Source organism: Portunus trituberculatus, chromosome 12, assembly GCF_017591435.1.
Source record: "Portunus trituberculatus isolate SZX2019 chromosome 12, ASM1759143v1, whole genome shotgun sequence".
Lineage (NCBI taxonomy): Eukaryota > Metazoa > Arthropoda > Malacostraca > Decapoda > Portunidae > Portunus > Portunus trituberculatus.
The window spans coordinates 8,988,807-9,002,293 of record NC_059266.1 but is presented as its reverse complement, the minus strand read 5'-3'; the positions used below and the strand labels follow the sequence as shown (position 1 = coordinate 9,002,293).

The 13,487-nt window shown below is 39.7% G+C and overlaps 2 protein-coding genes across 4 annotated transcripts; one reads left to right on the top strand and one right to left on the bottom strand.

The window, feature by feature from the left end:
• The first annotated feature begins 1,830 nt into the window (after window positions 1-1,830).
• On the top strand, window positions 1,831-6,195 carry LOC123502819 (multifunctional methyltransferase subunit TRM112-like protein). 3 transcript variants are annotated; one of them, XM_045252088.1, is made up of 5 exons: window positions 1,831-2,038; window positions 3,072-3,178; window positions 3,894-3,995; window positions 4,482-4,574; window positions 5,113-6,195. In XM_045252088.1, exons 2-5 carry the CDS (start codon window positions 3,101-3,103, stop codon window positions 5,212-5,214), a joined length of 375 nt encoding a protein of 124 aa, XP_045108023.1. In that variant the 5' UTR covers window positions 1,831-2,038; window positions 3,072-3,100; the 3' UTR covers window positions 5,215-6,195. The 3 variants fall into 3 exon arrangements, with proteins under 3 accessions (XP_045108023.1, XP_045108022.1, XP_045108021.1); XM_045252087.1 differs by having other exon boundaries at window positions 1,832-2,026; XM_045252086.1 differs by having other exon boundaries at window positions 1,833-2,085.
• A 266-nt stretch (window positions 6,196-6,461) lies between these two features.
• Window positions 6,462-11,894, bottom strand: LOC123502818. The gene is made up of 6 exons (XM_045252085.1): window positions 11,777-11,894; window positions 10,822-11,055; window positions 9,970-10,200; window positions 9,236-9,497; window positions 7,706-7,824; window positions 6,462-6,771 (listed from the first exon to the last, which is right to left on the bottom strand). The coding sequence occupies exons 2-6, from the start codon at window positions 10,995-10,997 to the stop codon at window positions 6,567-6,569; spliced, it is 993 nt and encodes a 330-aa protein (XP_045108020.1). The 5' UTR covers window positions 10,998-11,055; window positions 11,777-11,894; the 3' UTR covers window positions 6,462-6,566.
• Between the last annotated feature and the right edge of the window lie 1,593 nt (window positions 11,895-13,487).

Below are 13,487 nucleotides of genomic sequence, written 5' to 3'. Positions count from 1 at the left end.
ATATATATATTATGGCTGCTTGTTAGAGGTTACTGAATGGTTTCTGATCCTATTTCAACTTCCTAGGGATTTTATTTTTGGGGAATGGGGATAAGACACTGCATTTTTCTTTCTTATTTTATCGTATTCCTTTCACTTCACGTTCATTTAGTCAATATTTTCTCACATCTGCTTATTAAGAGGCTATGTTTATTGATTTCATTGATTTCTGATCCTATTTCAACTTCCTGCATGGTGTTATAATTTAGGTAATGGGGATAAAAATTACTGCTCTTTTCTTTATTTTCTTCCACTTCACGTACACTTAATCAATAATTTCTCATGGCTGCTTATTATAGGATATATTTAATAGTTTTTGCTCCTATTTAAACCTCCTGGGGTTATAATTCAGGTAATGGGGATGAAACACTGAATTTGCGCTCTTATTTTCTTTTATTTTTCCGCTCCTTCACGTATTTCTTAACGTATTTAGTGTTGGTTAATTATTTAGCTTACTTTTGATGATTCATTGTGGTGTAATGGCTAACGTAACTAAACTGAGATGCGAAACAGGAAAGAAATCTTGAGAGAGACGTATACTTGTACAACTTTCCCTGAGAGAGAGAGAGAGAGAGAGAGAGAGAGAGAGAGAGTTGCAATTGTTTCATCATCCTTTACTAAACATCTGAGTCGAGAAGATACGAGAATAACAATAATTTTTATATAATCCCTCCCCAAGATACAAAAGCGGATAGATTAATGGCGGCTCAAGAGACGATCGATACATTTTAAGAAAGTCAATATATTATCATTATTTCCCTTCACTGTTAACTGTAGGAGGAAAAAAATGAAGTCAAGAAGTTAGCATATTATTATTCAGACAGATCACAGCTAGAGAGTCGAGGAAATAGAGCCAATTTTGAATCTCTGCCAAATGATTAACTGCGACGTGATGAAAGACAGACACGAGATGAAAATTTAAGAAATAGATATTTTTTTAAAGTTTTCAATGTTTTTTTTATTTCTCATTCTATATAACTACACTGAGAGACACTAAAGACATCATTCGACCTTCCTTTTCTCAGTAGATATAGATATTAATAGATAGATAGAAGATAGAAATAATGAGACCGGAAAAAAAAAACAGGAAGTTATAGGCATTTTACAATCTCTAAGTTATTGTGTATGTTGAAAGCAAATAAACAGGAACAAACAAGAATATATATATATATATATATATATATATATATATATATATATATATATATATATATATATATATATATATATATATATATATATATATATATATATATATAACTGATCTAACTTTTTTTTTTTTTGTCACTGAAGCAAATCACAGAAAAAGGCAGACAATTGCGAATATTAAAAGGTGTTTGGCAGTTCTACATTCGGATTAATTGTAGTATTAAGAGGCAGTAAAGATGTTAATGAGGCTTTTGTTTTGCGAGCCAGTGAAACGAGAGGTTATACAACACACACACACACACACACACAGAGAGAGAGAGAGAGAGAGAGAGAGAGAGAGGGGGTATGAAAAAAAAAATTTCCACTTATAACCCCTCCATATGAAGACTCCTTATAACAGACACCAAAAACAGACAGTCAGACATACAAACAAATAAATAATAAAAAAAAGAAAAAAACAAGAAACCACCACTAGCTCACACAGTCCATCATCCATTACCTCTCTTAAAAACACACTTGTGTACACTTATCTCGTACAAATATGAGTGAACTGAAACCTTGGCGGGAAATAAATGAAACAACGACAGTTACTACCACTATTTATTACCCAAATCACCATTGCGCAACCTGAGAGCACGTGGCTGGAAATTATCTCCGGGTTGCAATCTGGCTGAGGAGAGAACGATAGATAGAGAAGCTGAAATATAATAAGTTCTTAAAGTTTTTTGGGAAGGCATTTTTTCAGAGGAAGTATTTAAGGGCGAGATTTGAGAGAGAAAGTGAAGAAGAAGAGGAAGTCGTAAACTAAACTACAAGAGGCGTCTGAGAAACAAGAGGAGTAAGAGAAAAGGCGGGGCTACATTTCTTTACATTTCACCGTCTATATTAATAATTCCGGCATGTATTTCACCTTTTATATTGAGTTTACACGTATAATTAAGTTGCCTGGAAGGAGTTACCAGATATACAGTGTTGTCACGTATACCACCTACACGTACCCTTATTTTTACTCCTCACAGACACAACAGCCACCACTAACCAGATATACCCCAATTATTAACCACAAACTGCTGAAAGTAATCTACTTCAGGACAGAATTTAGGTTAGATTAGGTTAGGTCTATGAGTTTCTAATCCCATTTTACCCTATCGAAAATTTATAATAACTTCAGGACAGAATTTAGGTTAGATTAGGTTAGGTCTGAGTTTCTAACCCCATTTTACCCTATTGGAAATTAATAATGAAGGTTAGGTTAAAGTAGGTTTTCCAGAAGGTTAAGACATAGGGTTATGTTAGGTTAGGTCTTCCAGCATTTCTAACCCCATTTTACCCTATCAGAAATTTATAGTAGCTTCAGGACAGAATTATAGTTAGGTTAGGTTAGGTCTAAGAGCATTTTTAACCACAATTTTCCCTATCGGAAATTAATAATAACTTCAGGACAGAATGTAGGTTAGGTCTACGAGCATTTCTAACCCCATTTTACTCTATCAGAAATGTATAATAACTTCAGGACAGAATTTAGGTTAGGTTAGGTCTATGAGCATTTTTAATCCCATTTTACCCTATCGGAAGTTAATAATAAGGTTAGGTTAGATTAGGTTTCCCAGGAGGTCTCCAAGCTTGTTAGACATAGGGTTAGGTTAGGTTAGGTCTACAAGCATTTCTAACCACATTTTACCAAATCAGAAATTTATAATAACTTCAGGACAGAATTATAGTTAGGTTAAGTCTATGAGCATTTCTAACGCCATTTTACTTTATCGTAAATTTATAATACTTCAGGACAGAATGTAGGATGTCTATATTAGGACAATACCCAAATTTGCTCCTAATATTACCCCAAACACTGCATAACCTAATCTCTCTCCTCCCTCTCACAGGCACCATTCTCCTCACGGCCGTCCGCAGAATGAAGCTCATGACACACAACATGCTCACCAGTAAGGGGATGAAGAATGTGAAGGAAGGATTCCCTCTCAAGATTCAGGTGAGGGGAAGGAGAGGAGAGGGGAAACTTTCAAGGAGTTTAGGAGATTTCATAAAGGGGTGATGTTTTGAAGTGTCGATGGACGGTGATGTGTGTTGATTTTACTGTTGTTGTTGTTGTTGGTGTTGTTGTTGTTGTTGGTGGTGGTGGTGGTGGGGGTGGTGGGATGTTTTTAGTAACTGTTTGGGCAGGTTAAAGTTAAGATTTGGTTTAGTAGGAGATGTGCGTTAATTTTAGTGTTGTTGTTGTTGTTGTTGGGAGGTTGGTGTTCTTAGTAACTGTTTGGGCAGGTTAAATTTAAGGTTTGGTCTGATTTAGTTAGATTTTGGTGAGATGAGGTTAGGTTAGGGTTAGAAAGTGGAAAATTAGGTTTCAATTAGGTTAGGAATAAAAAAGTTATGGTTTAATTTGGTTAAGTTAGGTTAGGTTAAGTAAGGTTTGGTTTGATTTGATTAGGTTAGGTTAAGTTAAAGTTAGGTTAGTTTTCCTTATTTTTTATGTGAGAGGAAAACCAACCAAGAGCAACAAAAACAAACAAAGTAAGGGTTTTTTTTCTATAGAGATCAGTTGTGTTGAATATAATACCTTTAATTTTTTTTTACAGAGATATCAGTTGTGTTGAATAAAATACCTCTAGTGAACTTTATTGGAGGCTGTGACGAATGAAACAATGTAAGTAACAGTACAAAATGACTCAAACATCCACATTTAACAGGCGGAGGAGATGAGGAACGTGGATATTGACTACGACCGAGACTTCATCACTAGAATGATCCCTAAGCTTGACTGGAAGGCCCTGGTGTTTGCCGCCCAGTGTGTGAGTAACCACCACCACCACCACCACCAACACCACCACCATCATCATCATCATCATCATCATCATCATCATCATCATCATCACCACCACCATCATCATCACCATCATCACCACCACCACCACCACCACCACCACCGCTGCCACCACCACTCACTGCCTCCTCACTTTTCTTCATTATTCACAGAAAATTTTTATTTGATTTCTGAAAGAGGAGAATTTTTGTGTTAAATATAAAAAATGGGACAGTAAGACTAATATATTCTCTCTCTCTCTCTCTTTCTCTTTCTCACCAAATTAGCAACAAAAATGCAACAAACGTAGAGAATATTTTGTATAATCACTCTGCTCTATCACTTTTCTAACACTCCACAAAAACAACAGCAAATACCCACAACACAGAACACTCCCCTAACTCTCCTATCAGTACATGCAATACCTCATATCTCCCACAATTTACCTATCTATATCCACCACCTTTCTCCTCAGGTGGGCCACAAAGAGGACTTGCCTGACACTTTACCGGAAGGGTACGAGAACGACAACGAACTACTGAAACGCCTCCACCACGTACTGCTTGAGGTGAGGGCTGAGAGGTGCTGGTGTGTGGTGTGTGGCTGGGAATGCTGACAAGGTGCTGGGAGTGAGAAGAGTGAGAGGAGAGACTGACAGGGTGCTGGGTGTGAGAGGAGAGGAGAGAGGAGTGAGAGGAGAGACTGACAACGTGCTGGGTGTGAGAGGAGAGGAGAGGAGAGAGGAGTGAGAGGAGAGACTGACAGGGTGCTGGGTGTGAGAGGAGAGGAGAGGAGAGAGGAGTGAGAGGAGAGACTGACAGGGTGCTGGGTGTGAGAGGAGAGGAGAGAAGAGTGAGACAAGAAGAGAGGAAAGACTGACGGGTGCTGGGTGTGAGAGAAGAGAAGAGAAGAGAAGAGAAGAGAAGAGAAGAGAGAGAGAGAGAGAGAGAGAGAGAGAGAGAGAGAGAGAGAGAGAGAGAGAGAGAGAGAGAGAGAGAGAGAGAGAGAGAGAGAGAGAGAGAGAGAGAGAGAGTGTGATGGGTGTGGCATCCTATCTTACCTAACCTAACTTAATTGGCATCCCTCTTTCCCCCCCCGACACACAGGTGGAGGTGGTGAGCGGGTGCCTGGAGTGCCCCGAGACGCAGAGGAAGTTCCCAATCAGTAACGGCATTCCCAACATGTTACTGAATGAAGACGAGGTGTAACGAGCCCCCCCCCACTCTCTCCCTCATTAACTGCTGCCTCTGGAACTGTACTCATGTTGACGTACCTCTCTCCTTGACTCTCACTTCTCAATCATTCCTCTTTGATAAGTTTCTGTAATTTTTGTGGGAACCTGTTCTCTTTCTCTCTTTGCTCTGAAGTATTTCTCAATTATTTCTTTGCTCTATACCTTCTGTATTCAGCTTTTGCCTATCTCTACCAATTAAATCTAATCTTGAAACTTTCCCTCTTGTCTTCAGAATATTTGACTTCTTCCTCCTCACTCATGTCTAGAATTACACTAGTGTTTCTCATAGACTCACTTCTCAAGCATTTCTTTCCTTTTTGCCTTCTCTGTTCAACTTTTATCTGTCTCTACCAATGAATCTAATCTTGAAACTTTACCTCTTATCTTCAAAATATTTTACTTCTTCCTCTTCACTTATGTCTCTAGAATTCCACTAAGTATTTCTCTTAAAGTTTCTTCTCAATAATTTCTTTCTTCATCTTTTTTTGTTCAACTTTTGCCTGTTTCTAGCAGTTAAATCAAATCTTGAAACTTTTCCTCTTGTCTTCAAAATATTTTACTTTTCTTTCATTCTCCTCCTCACTCATGTCTCTAGAATTCCACAAAGTATCTCTCTTAAACTTTCTTCTCAATAATTTCTTTCCAGTTTGCCTTCTCTGTTCAACTTTTGTCTGTCTCTATCAATGAATCTAATCTTGAAACTTTACCTCTTGTCTTCCTACTCCTCCTCATTCATGTCTAGAATTTCTCTTAGTATTTATCTTAGTCTCTTACCTACACTCAATTATGGTAATTATTTCTGTCACTGTTATCTATGGCTGTCTGTCTGTCTGTCTTTGTATTTTGTGTTGTGGTTAGTGTGTTAGTTCATGTACAAGTGTGGTGATTACTTCCATTACGTTTGTGTCAGTCTGTTTTTTAAGTTGATTTTCTCATAAAGAGTTAAAGAAATTAATGGTGTGTGTTATAATTCCTTGTTTTTTTAAGTATGTTTTATTTTTTGAGGTCATTTGATCTTGTTTTGTTTATCTGCAGGGAGAAAAGAACAAAAACACACACACACACACACACACACACACACACACACACACACACACAATGTGCATAACATTAAGGAAAAATTGGATAAAAGGAGACATGGAGACAGGATACTATGAGCCCCACTTGAACCCTGTACAATACAACTAGGTAAATACACACACACACACACACACACACACACACACACACACACACACACACACACACACACACACACACACACATATCCTAACTTGACCTAACCAAGACAAGAGAGGAGACAGAAACAAACAAGAGGTGCCCACCCTAAGCCATCTCCAGCTCATCAAAGTCTTTCTCTGCTGGCAACTGGCTGGACACCCTCACAGCTTGCTTCAGTCTGGTGTTGACCCAAAGCTGCTCTGCATACACCCACACTGCCCTCCCCGCCACCTCCACTCGCCCTGGTCTGCGTGCGTTGGGCTGAAAGTGCACCAGCTTCAGCCCTCTTTCTTCCAGCCCATTAAGAACTCTGGAAAAGGAAGTGTCAGTTGAATGGAAAGCTATTGTATTCTTGTCCCAATGAGTGATGTATTTAGAGTTACATTTAGTTGGAAGGGTGTGAGAAGGGTGACTGTGTTCTCTATTAATAATAATCTTGTGTGGTTCTAATTTTGAGTGCTATATTTGTTGGTTTTAGAAGGTTTTAGTTCTGGTATCCATCACATCTGCTGGAAGGGTATGAAAAGAGTGACTGTGTTCTCTACTAATAATAGTCTAGTGTGGTTCTAATTTTGAGTGCTATATTTGTTGGTTTTAGAAGGTTTTAGTTCCGGTATCCATCACATCTAGTTGGAAGGGTATGAAAAGAGTGACTGTATTCTCTACTACTCCTAATCTAGTGTGCTTCTAATTTTAAGTTCTATATTTGATGGTTTTTGATGGTTTAGTTCCAGTATCCATCACATCTGGTTGTATTCAGTTGCATCTAGCTGGAAGGGTATGAGAAGGATAACTGCTTTCTCTACTACTGCCAATCTAGTGTGGTTCTAATGTTGAGTGCTATATTTTTTTTACTATAGTTCTGGTATCAATCATATCTCCTCATACTCAAAGTCACACCTACGTGGAAGGGTAAGAGAAAGATAACTGCTTTCTCTACTACTCATAATTTAGTTTGGTCCTAATTCTGAGAGCTTTATTCAGTCAGAGCCCAATAAGTGGTCAGATAGAGAGAGGAAGGAGTACTATTATATTCTACCTCTAACTGTGAGTACTGTGTCAATTAGAGCTCAATTCATGGTTAGGTAGTTAGAAAGGGAAGGATTACTATTATATTCTATCTCTAATTGTGAGTCCTGTGTCCATTAGAGTTGAATTCATGGTCAGATAGAAAAAGGGAAGGATTACTACTATATTCTAGCTCAAATTGTGAGTGCTGTGTCCATTAGGGTCCTCACACTGACCTGGTATAGTTGGCAATGACTGAGGTGAGGAGGTGTGGGTCAGACAACACCTCAGCATCAAGAAGGCGTGTCAGGTGGATCTCAACACCCAGCTGTCTTGTCCTCTCCAGAATATTTGTCTGAAATGAAACAACACACACGTTATCTTTATCTTCTGAACTGTATGAGGAAGCAAAGTAAAACACACACACACACACACACACACACACACACACACACACACACACCGGTAGCTCAGTGGTTAGAGCGCTGGCTTCACAAGCCAGAGGACCGGGGTTCGATTCCCCGGCCGGGTGGAGATATTTGGGTGTGTCTCCTTTGACGTGTAGGTGCTGTTCACCTAGCAGTGAGTAGGTACGGGATGTAAATCGAGGAGTTGTGACCTTGTTGTCCCAGTGTGTGGTGTGTGCCTGGTCTCAGGCCTATCTGAAGATAGGAAATAATGAGCTCTGAGACTGCAGCAGATCAAACAGTGAAACACACACACACACACACACACACACACACATACACCTTGCTCTTTCACCACGACAATTTTTCCAAGTCCCCCATAGACAACAAGCTGAGTTTTCAAGACAGTTTCTCATTTTAATAAACTAGAAATATTGTTAATCCATCATCAGAACCACAAAAATACTCTTAAAAACATGAGTATCTTCAATTAAGGCCTTTAGAAATAGTCGTCATGAGAGCAAAGCATTTCTGAAAATGACTGTCTCTTCAGGTTTCTTACACAAACCTAACACAGGCTGACAAGATAATATAATACTGGAAGGTTTAATAGAGCATCCTTTAACCTCACTAGAAAAGGAGGACATGAATACAATCTAACACTTAACACCCTTATAAAAAGATATATAAGACAATTACTTTTGACAATCATAAATATAAAAGGAGATAGTGTATGAAATGTGGAAGGAGAAAGAAAGTCAGTGGAGGAACTTGTTAGACAGCACAATAAAAAGGTAAGAAACAATAAGAGGGTGGTGGTGGGGACAAAACACTCCTTTAACTTACATATGAAAGGAGATAGTGTATGAAATGTGGAAGAAGAGAGAAAGTCAGCAGAGGAACTTGTCAGACAGCAGAATAAAAAGATGAGAAAAAATATGAGGGTGGTGGTGGTGACAAAACACTCCTTTAACCTTACTAGAAGATGATAAACGATAAACATGAGAATACAACCTAATACATAACTCAACAGAACATTTCTTAACCTAACAAGAAAAGAAAAGATGCTCAAATAAAGAACAATTTAACAACATTCCTAAACATGACTAAAAAAAAAAAAAAAAAAAAAGCTTCCCATGACCTTCTCACTGTGTAGTAAGAAAGGTCAGCTGCTTCAAATAACTTCTTCCATCTGTTTCTGTTCATTAGGTCATCTTCATGTAGTCCAAAAATACGAATATACACTTACTACTACTGTTCTGATCGCGGTAGAGTGTGGAAAGCCTTAAGGTCCTTATTTACAATACAATTAACTAGCAAGACTACAAGACTACAGTTAACAGAACCATGTAACCTCACCTTAAAGATTGACCTCTCCAGGGCCTCAAACTCGCCTCCATCGATGTCAATCTTGAGGTAGTCCAGCTGGTGGTGGTGGTGGTGCAGCAGGTACATTATGTTGTCTAGAGGACGGTGCAGGAAAAAGTGGTGCTTCTGATTGGAGGAATTAGAAGCTACAGAAGAGGAGGAATGGGAGATGGAAGAGGAAGAGGGGGTCTTGTAACTCTTGACTAAATGTACGGCTCCATCAGTTGACAGAAGGATGTGTAGAAAGGTGACTCTGTGGATATGAAGATAGTATTAAGGACTACTGCTACTGCTACTGCTACTACTACTACTACTGCTACTGCTACTACTACTGCTACTTTTATACTTCTACTGTGTTATAGCATGTGATAAAATAAAAATAAAAAACTACCATCACCACCACAAACAACAAAAACTACAACTACTAATAATACTACAACTTCACGTTACTGCTACAGCCATGAAATGAAAATAGTAATAATAATAATAAAATAAAATAACTAGCTACCACTACTACTAAATTACTGCCACTACTACTCCACTGACGGACACCACAAATTACTATTACTACTATTACTACTACCGCTACTACTACACTGTACCACCACCTTGCCCTGGTTACTGCCCACGGTACAGAGGAGTGAAGGTACAGGAATAGGGAATAAAAAGAGGGTACAGAGGAATTGAACTACTACTACTACTACTACTACTACTACTACTACTACCTCTTAAGCGGGTGTCTTTCAAGTCCGTCCAGCTGCGGCGAGTCCTCGAAGACCATCACGTGACACCCCAGCTGTGACATGGCCTCGTCGAAAGTGAAGTCGCCGCCTGACCCGAAGGAGTACACGAGGCAGGAAGAAGAAGAAGAAGAAGAAGAAGCAGAAGAGGAGGAGGAGGAAGAAGAGGAGGAAGTGGGGAGTGTTGGAGATGATGGCGCGTCGAGACATACCATTCTGAGAGAGAGAGAGAGAGAGAGAGTCTTTAAGGATATTTTCATGATTCTAGTAACATATTAACAAGATTTCTACATTCACAACAGGAGAAACAATCTTCAAAACCCGGCTAGCTTATCTCTGTGGCCTTTGAAATCAGTCGCGGTGAAAGCCGAATGCACTTCCCTCTTCTGTTTCTCTCTTCCTCTCTTTACCCTTTATCTTTCGGTGCTTTCCTCTTTTTCATCTTCATTTCATTGCTTTCCTTCTTTTTCTTCCTTTCCTATCTCCTTCCTTCCTTCGTTTCTCCTTTTTCTCCCCTATCCCTCCATTCCTCTTCTAATTTCTCTCTCTTCCCTCCATTATTCTTTCCTCTTTTTCTTCATTTCATTGCTTTCCGTCTTTTTTTCTTTTCCTATCTTCCTTCCTTCCTTCGTTTCTCCTTTTTCTTCCCTATCCTTCCATTTCTCTTCTAATTTCTCTCTCCTCGCTCCATTTCTTTCTCTTCCATTCCTTCGTAATGGAAGAGAAAGAAATGGAGCGATGAGAGAGAAATTAGAAGAGAAATATTATTATCTCTGTTGTTGTTTATAGGTTTATTGTATATCTCTCTCTCTCTCTCTCTCTCTCTCTCTCTCTTACTTGTCACCATCGTAAATCCCAAGCCACGAGTTTCCTCCCTGTCTAATGAGCTTCCTGCAAGACGCCGTGGGTCGCTCCATTACCCTCGTCAAAGCGTCAAGGGAGTGGGATAGGATAGCCACCTCCACCTCGCTACTTGCAACTTGAGTGCGTGAGGGAAGGAAGGCAGCCAGCATCTCCTCCTCTTGTGTAGGTGGTGGGAGGCGAAGACATATTGAAGAGATAGAGGAGGGTCTGTAAATGAAAATAATAAAGATGATGAGATAAGAGGAAGAGGAGGAGGAGGATATGCAAGTGTGAATGAGATGGATGGTGATAATATGTTGATGAGGAAGAACTAAGAGAAGGATTTGCAAGGATAAGAAGACATACTGAGGAGGAAGAGGAAGAAGAGGAGGGTCTGTAAATGAGAATAATGAGATGGATGGTGAGAAGATAAGATGAGGAAGAGGAGAAGGATCTGCAAGTAAGAAGACCTACACATTGAAGAGGAGGAAGAGGAGCGTCTGTAAATGAGAATAATATGGATGGTGAGAAAATAAGATGAGGAAGAGGAGGAGGATCTGCAGTGTAAAAATAGTGAGATGGGAAGGTGTGGGGTTGGATGCTGGCCGGGAAAATCTTGTTGAGCACATGGTAGAAAGAGAATTTGTAAGTGGGCAAGTGATTAGAATATGAAGACGATCTGCATGTAGGAATCAGATCATTGTGCATGGTTTTCGAGGGTGTTTCCGTGACAACAGTGAAGATTACAAGATTACAAGATATTCTGGTATCGTATGTGAAAAAAAAGAAAATAATAATACACTTAAGAACCCAGTTAACCATCACTACGGCTTTTCAAAACAGTTCTTACAAGAAACAAAGTAACTGAGAACATTGGTATTATCTGAGCAATGAAGGGTGAGGCAGCAGACACTATACTGGGCTTGTCTATTCATTGTCCTTGTACTACCTTGTTGTTGGAGGCGCAGAGGTGGCTGGTGCAGGACATACAGGAATCCCAAACACGGCAGCAGGAAACACAAATATCTTGCTGGAGATGACATTCCGTTCTTGGTCAATCCAACTCCACTACTTCCAAAATGTTCTGTATGTAATTGGAGTAACATTGATATTGAAGAACACTTTTTCTTACGTTTCTAATGACAGATAAACAAGATTTCTACATCATGAACAGGAAAACCACTTCAGAACTTGGCGTATCATCTCCGTGGCCTTAAAAAAAAAAAAAAAAAAAAGAGCACAGTGCTTTTAAGAGAGTTTTATGTTTTAATGACATATAAATAAAATTCCCACATTGTTAACAGGAGAAGCACTTGAGAACCCGGCTGGTCATCTGTGCCCTTATAGAAAAAAAAAAAAAAAAAAGTCGTGGTGAAAGAGCGAAACATTTTTAAGAGATATTCACGTTTTTTTAATGACATATACGTAAATAAGATTCTTACATTGTTTACAGGAGAAGCACTTGAGAACCCAGCTAGTCATCTCTGTGCCCTTAAATTAAATAATCGTCGTGAAAGAGCACAACGTTTTTAGAGATATTTATGTTTTTCAATGATATATAAATAAAATTCCCACATTGTTAACAGAAGAAGCACTTGAGAACCCGGCTAGTTATCTCTGTGGTCTTTGAAAATAGTCGTGGTGAGAGAGCAAAGCGTTTCAAAACATGGGGCGCGCCAAGCCGAATGAGCAACACCACAGCTTGCTTGTAATGCGTCACTAAGGGAACCAGGAAGAAATGCGCCGTAAATACAAGGATGGTAGATCATTCTGGTGCACACTGAGGCAAACTTTCCTTGTGTGATGTAATGCATTGGTGTCACTGCCTTTACACTTATGTTATCTTGCTCTTCTTATCTTCTACAGAGAGAGAGAGAGAGAGAGAGAGAGAGAGAGAGAGAGAGAGAGAGAATATACAGTCATTTGGTTTCTACTTTCTTTCATCTCTATTCTGTTCACCTCCCTAGTGCAAGAGATAACTAGTAATCCCAATTTCTCGTGCCAATTCACACACACACACACACACACACACACACACACACACACGGTCCGGTAGCTCAGTGGTTAGAGCGCTGGCTTCACAAGCCAGACTCTAGAGGACCGGGGTTCGATTCCCCGGCCGGGTGGAGATATTTGGGTGTGTCTCCTTTGACGTGTAGTCCCTGTTCACCTAGAAGTGAGTAGATACGGGATGTAAATCGAGAAGTTGTGACCTTGTTGTCCCGGTGTGTGGTGTGTGCCTGGTCTCAGACCTATCCCAAGATCGGAAATAATGAGCTCTGAGCTCGTTCCGGAGGGTAACGTCTGGCTGTCTTGTCAGAGACTGCAGCAGATCAAACAGTGAATTACACACACACACATTTATTCATTCCAGCTTCCCAGTATAAGAGTACAAGACCACAAATCATCCAGCTACATAAATTCCCCCACAGTCTCAATGGCTTTATAGGCACGCGTGTTGTGATGGAGGTGATGGCGGTGGTGGCTGCGAGGTGGTGGGTGGAAAAGAGTATTTATCCACAACTGCTCAGCTAGGATAGAAAACGCGATGCCAGCCACAGTAGTGAAGGTGGGACTCAAATAATTTGGTTCATGGTAGGCGAGACGGAAGCCACGGGACCGAAGAGTCTTGAAGAAACTGCGAGGGATGAAAGAAAAAG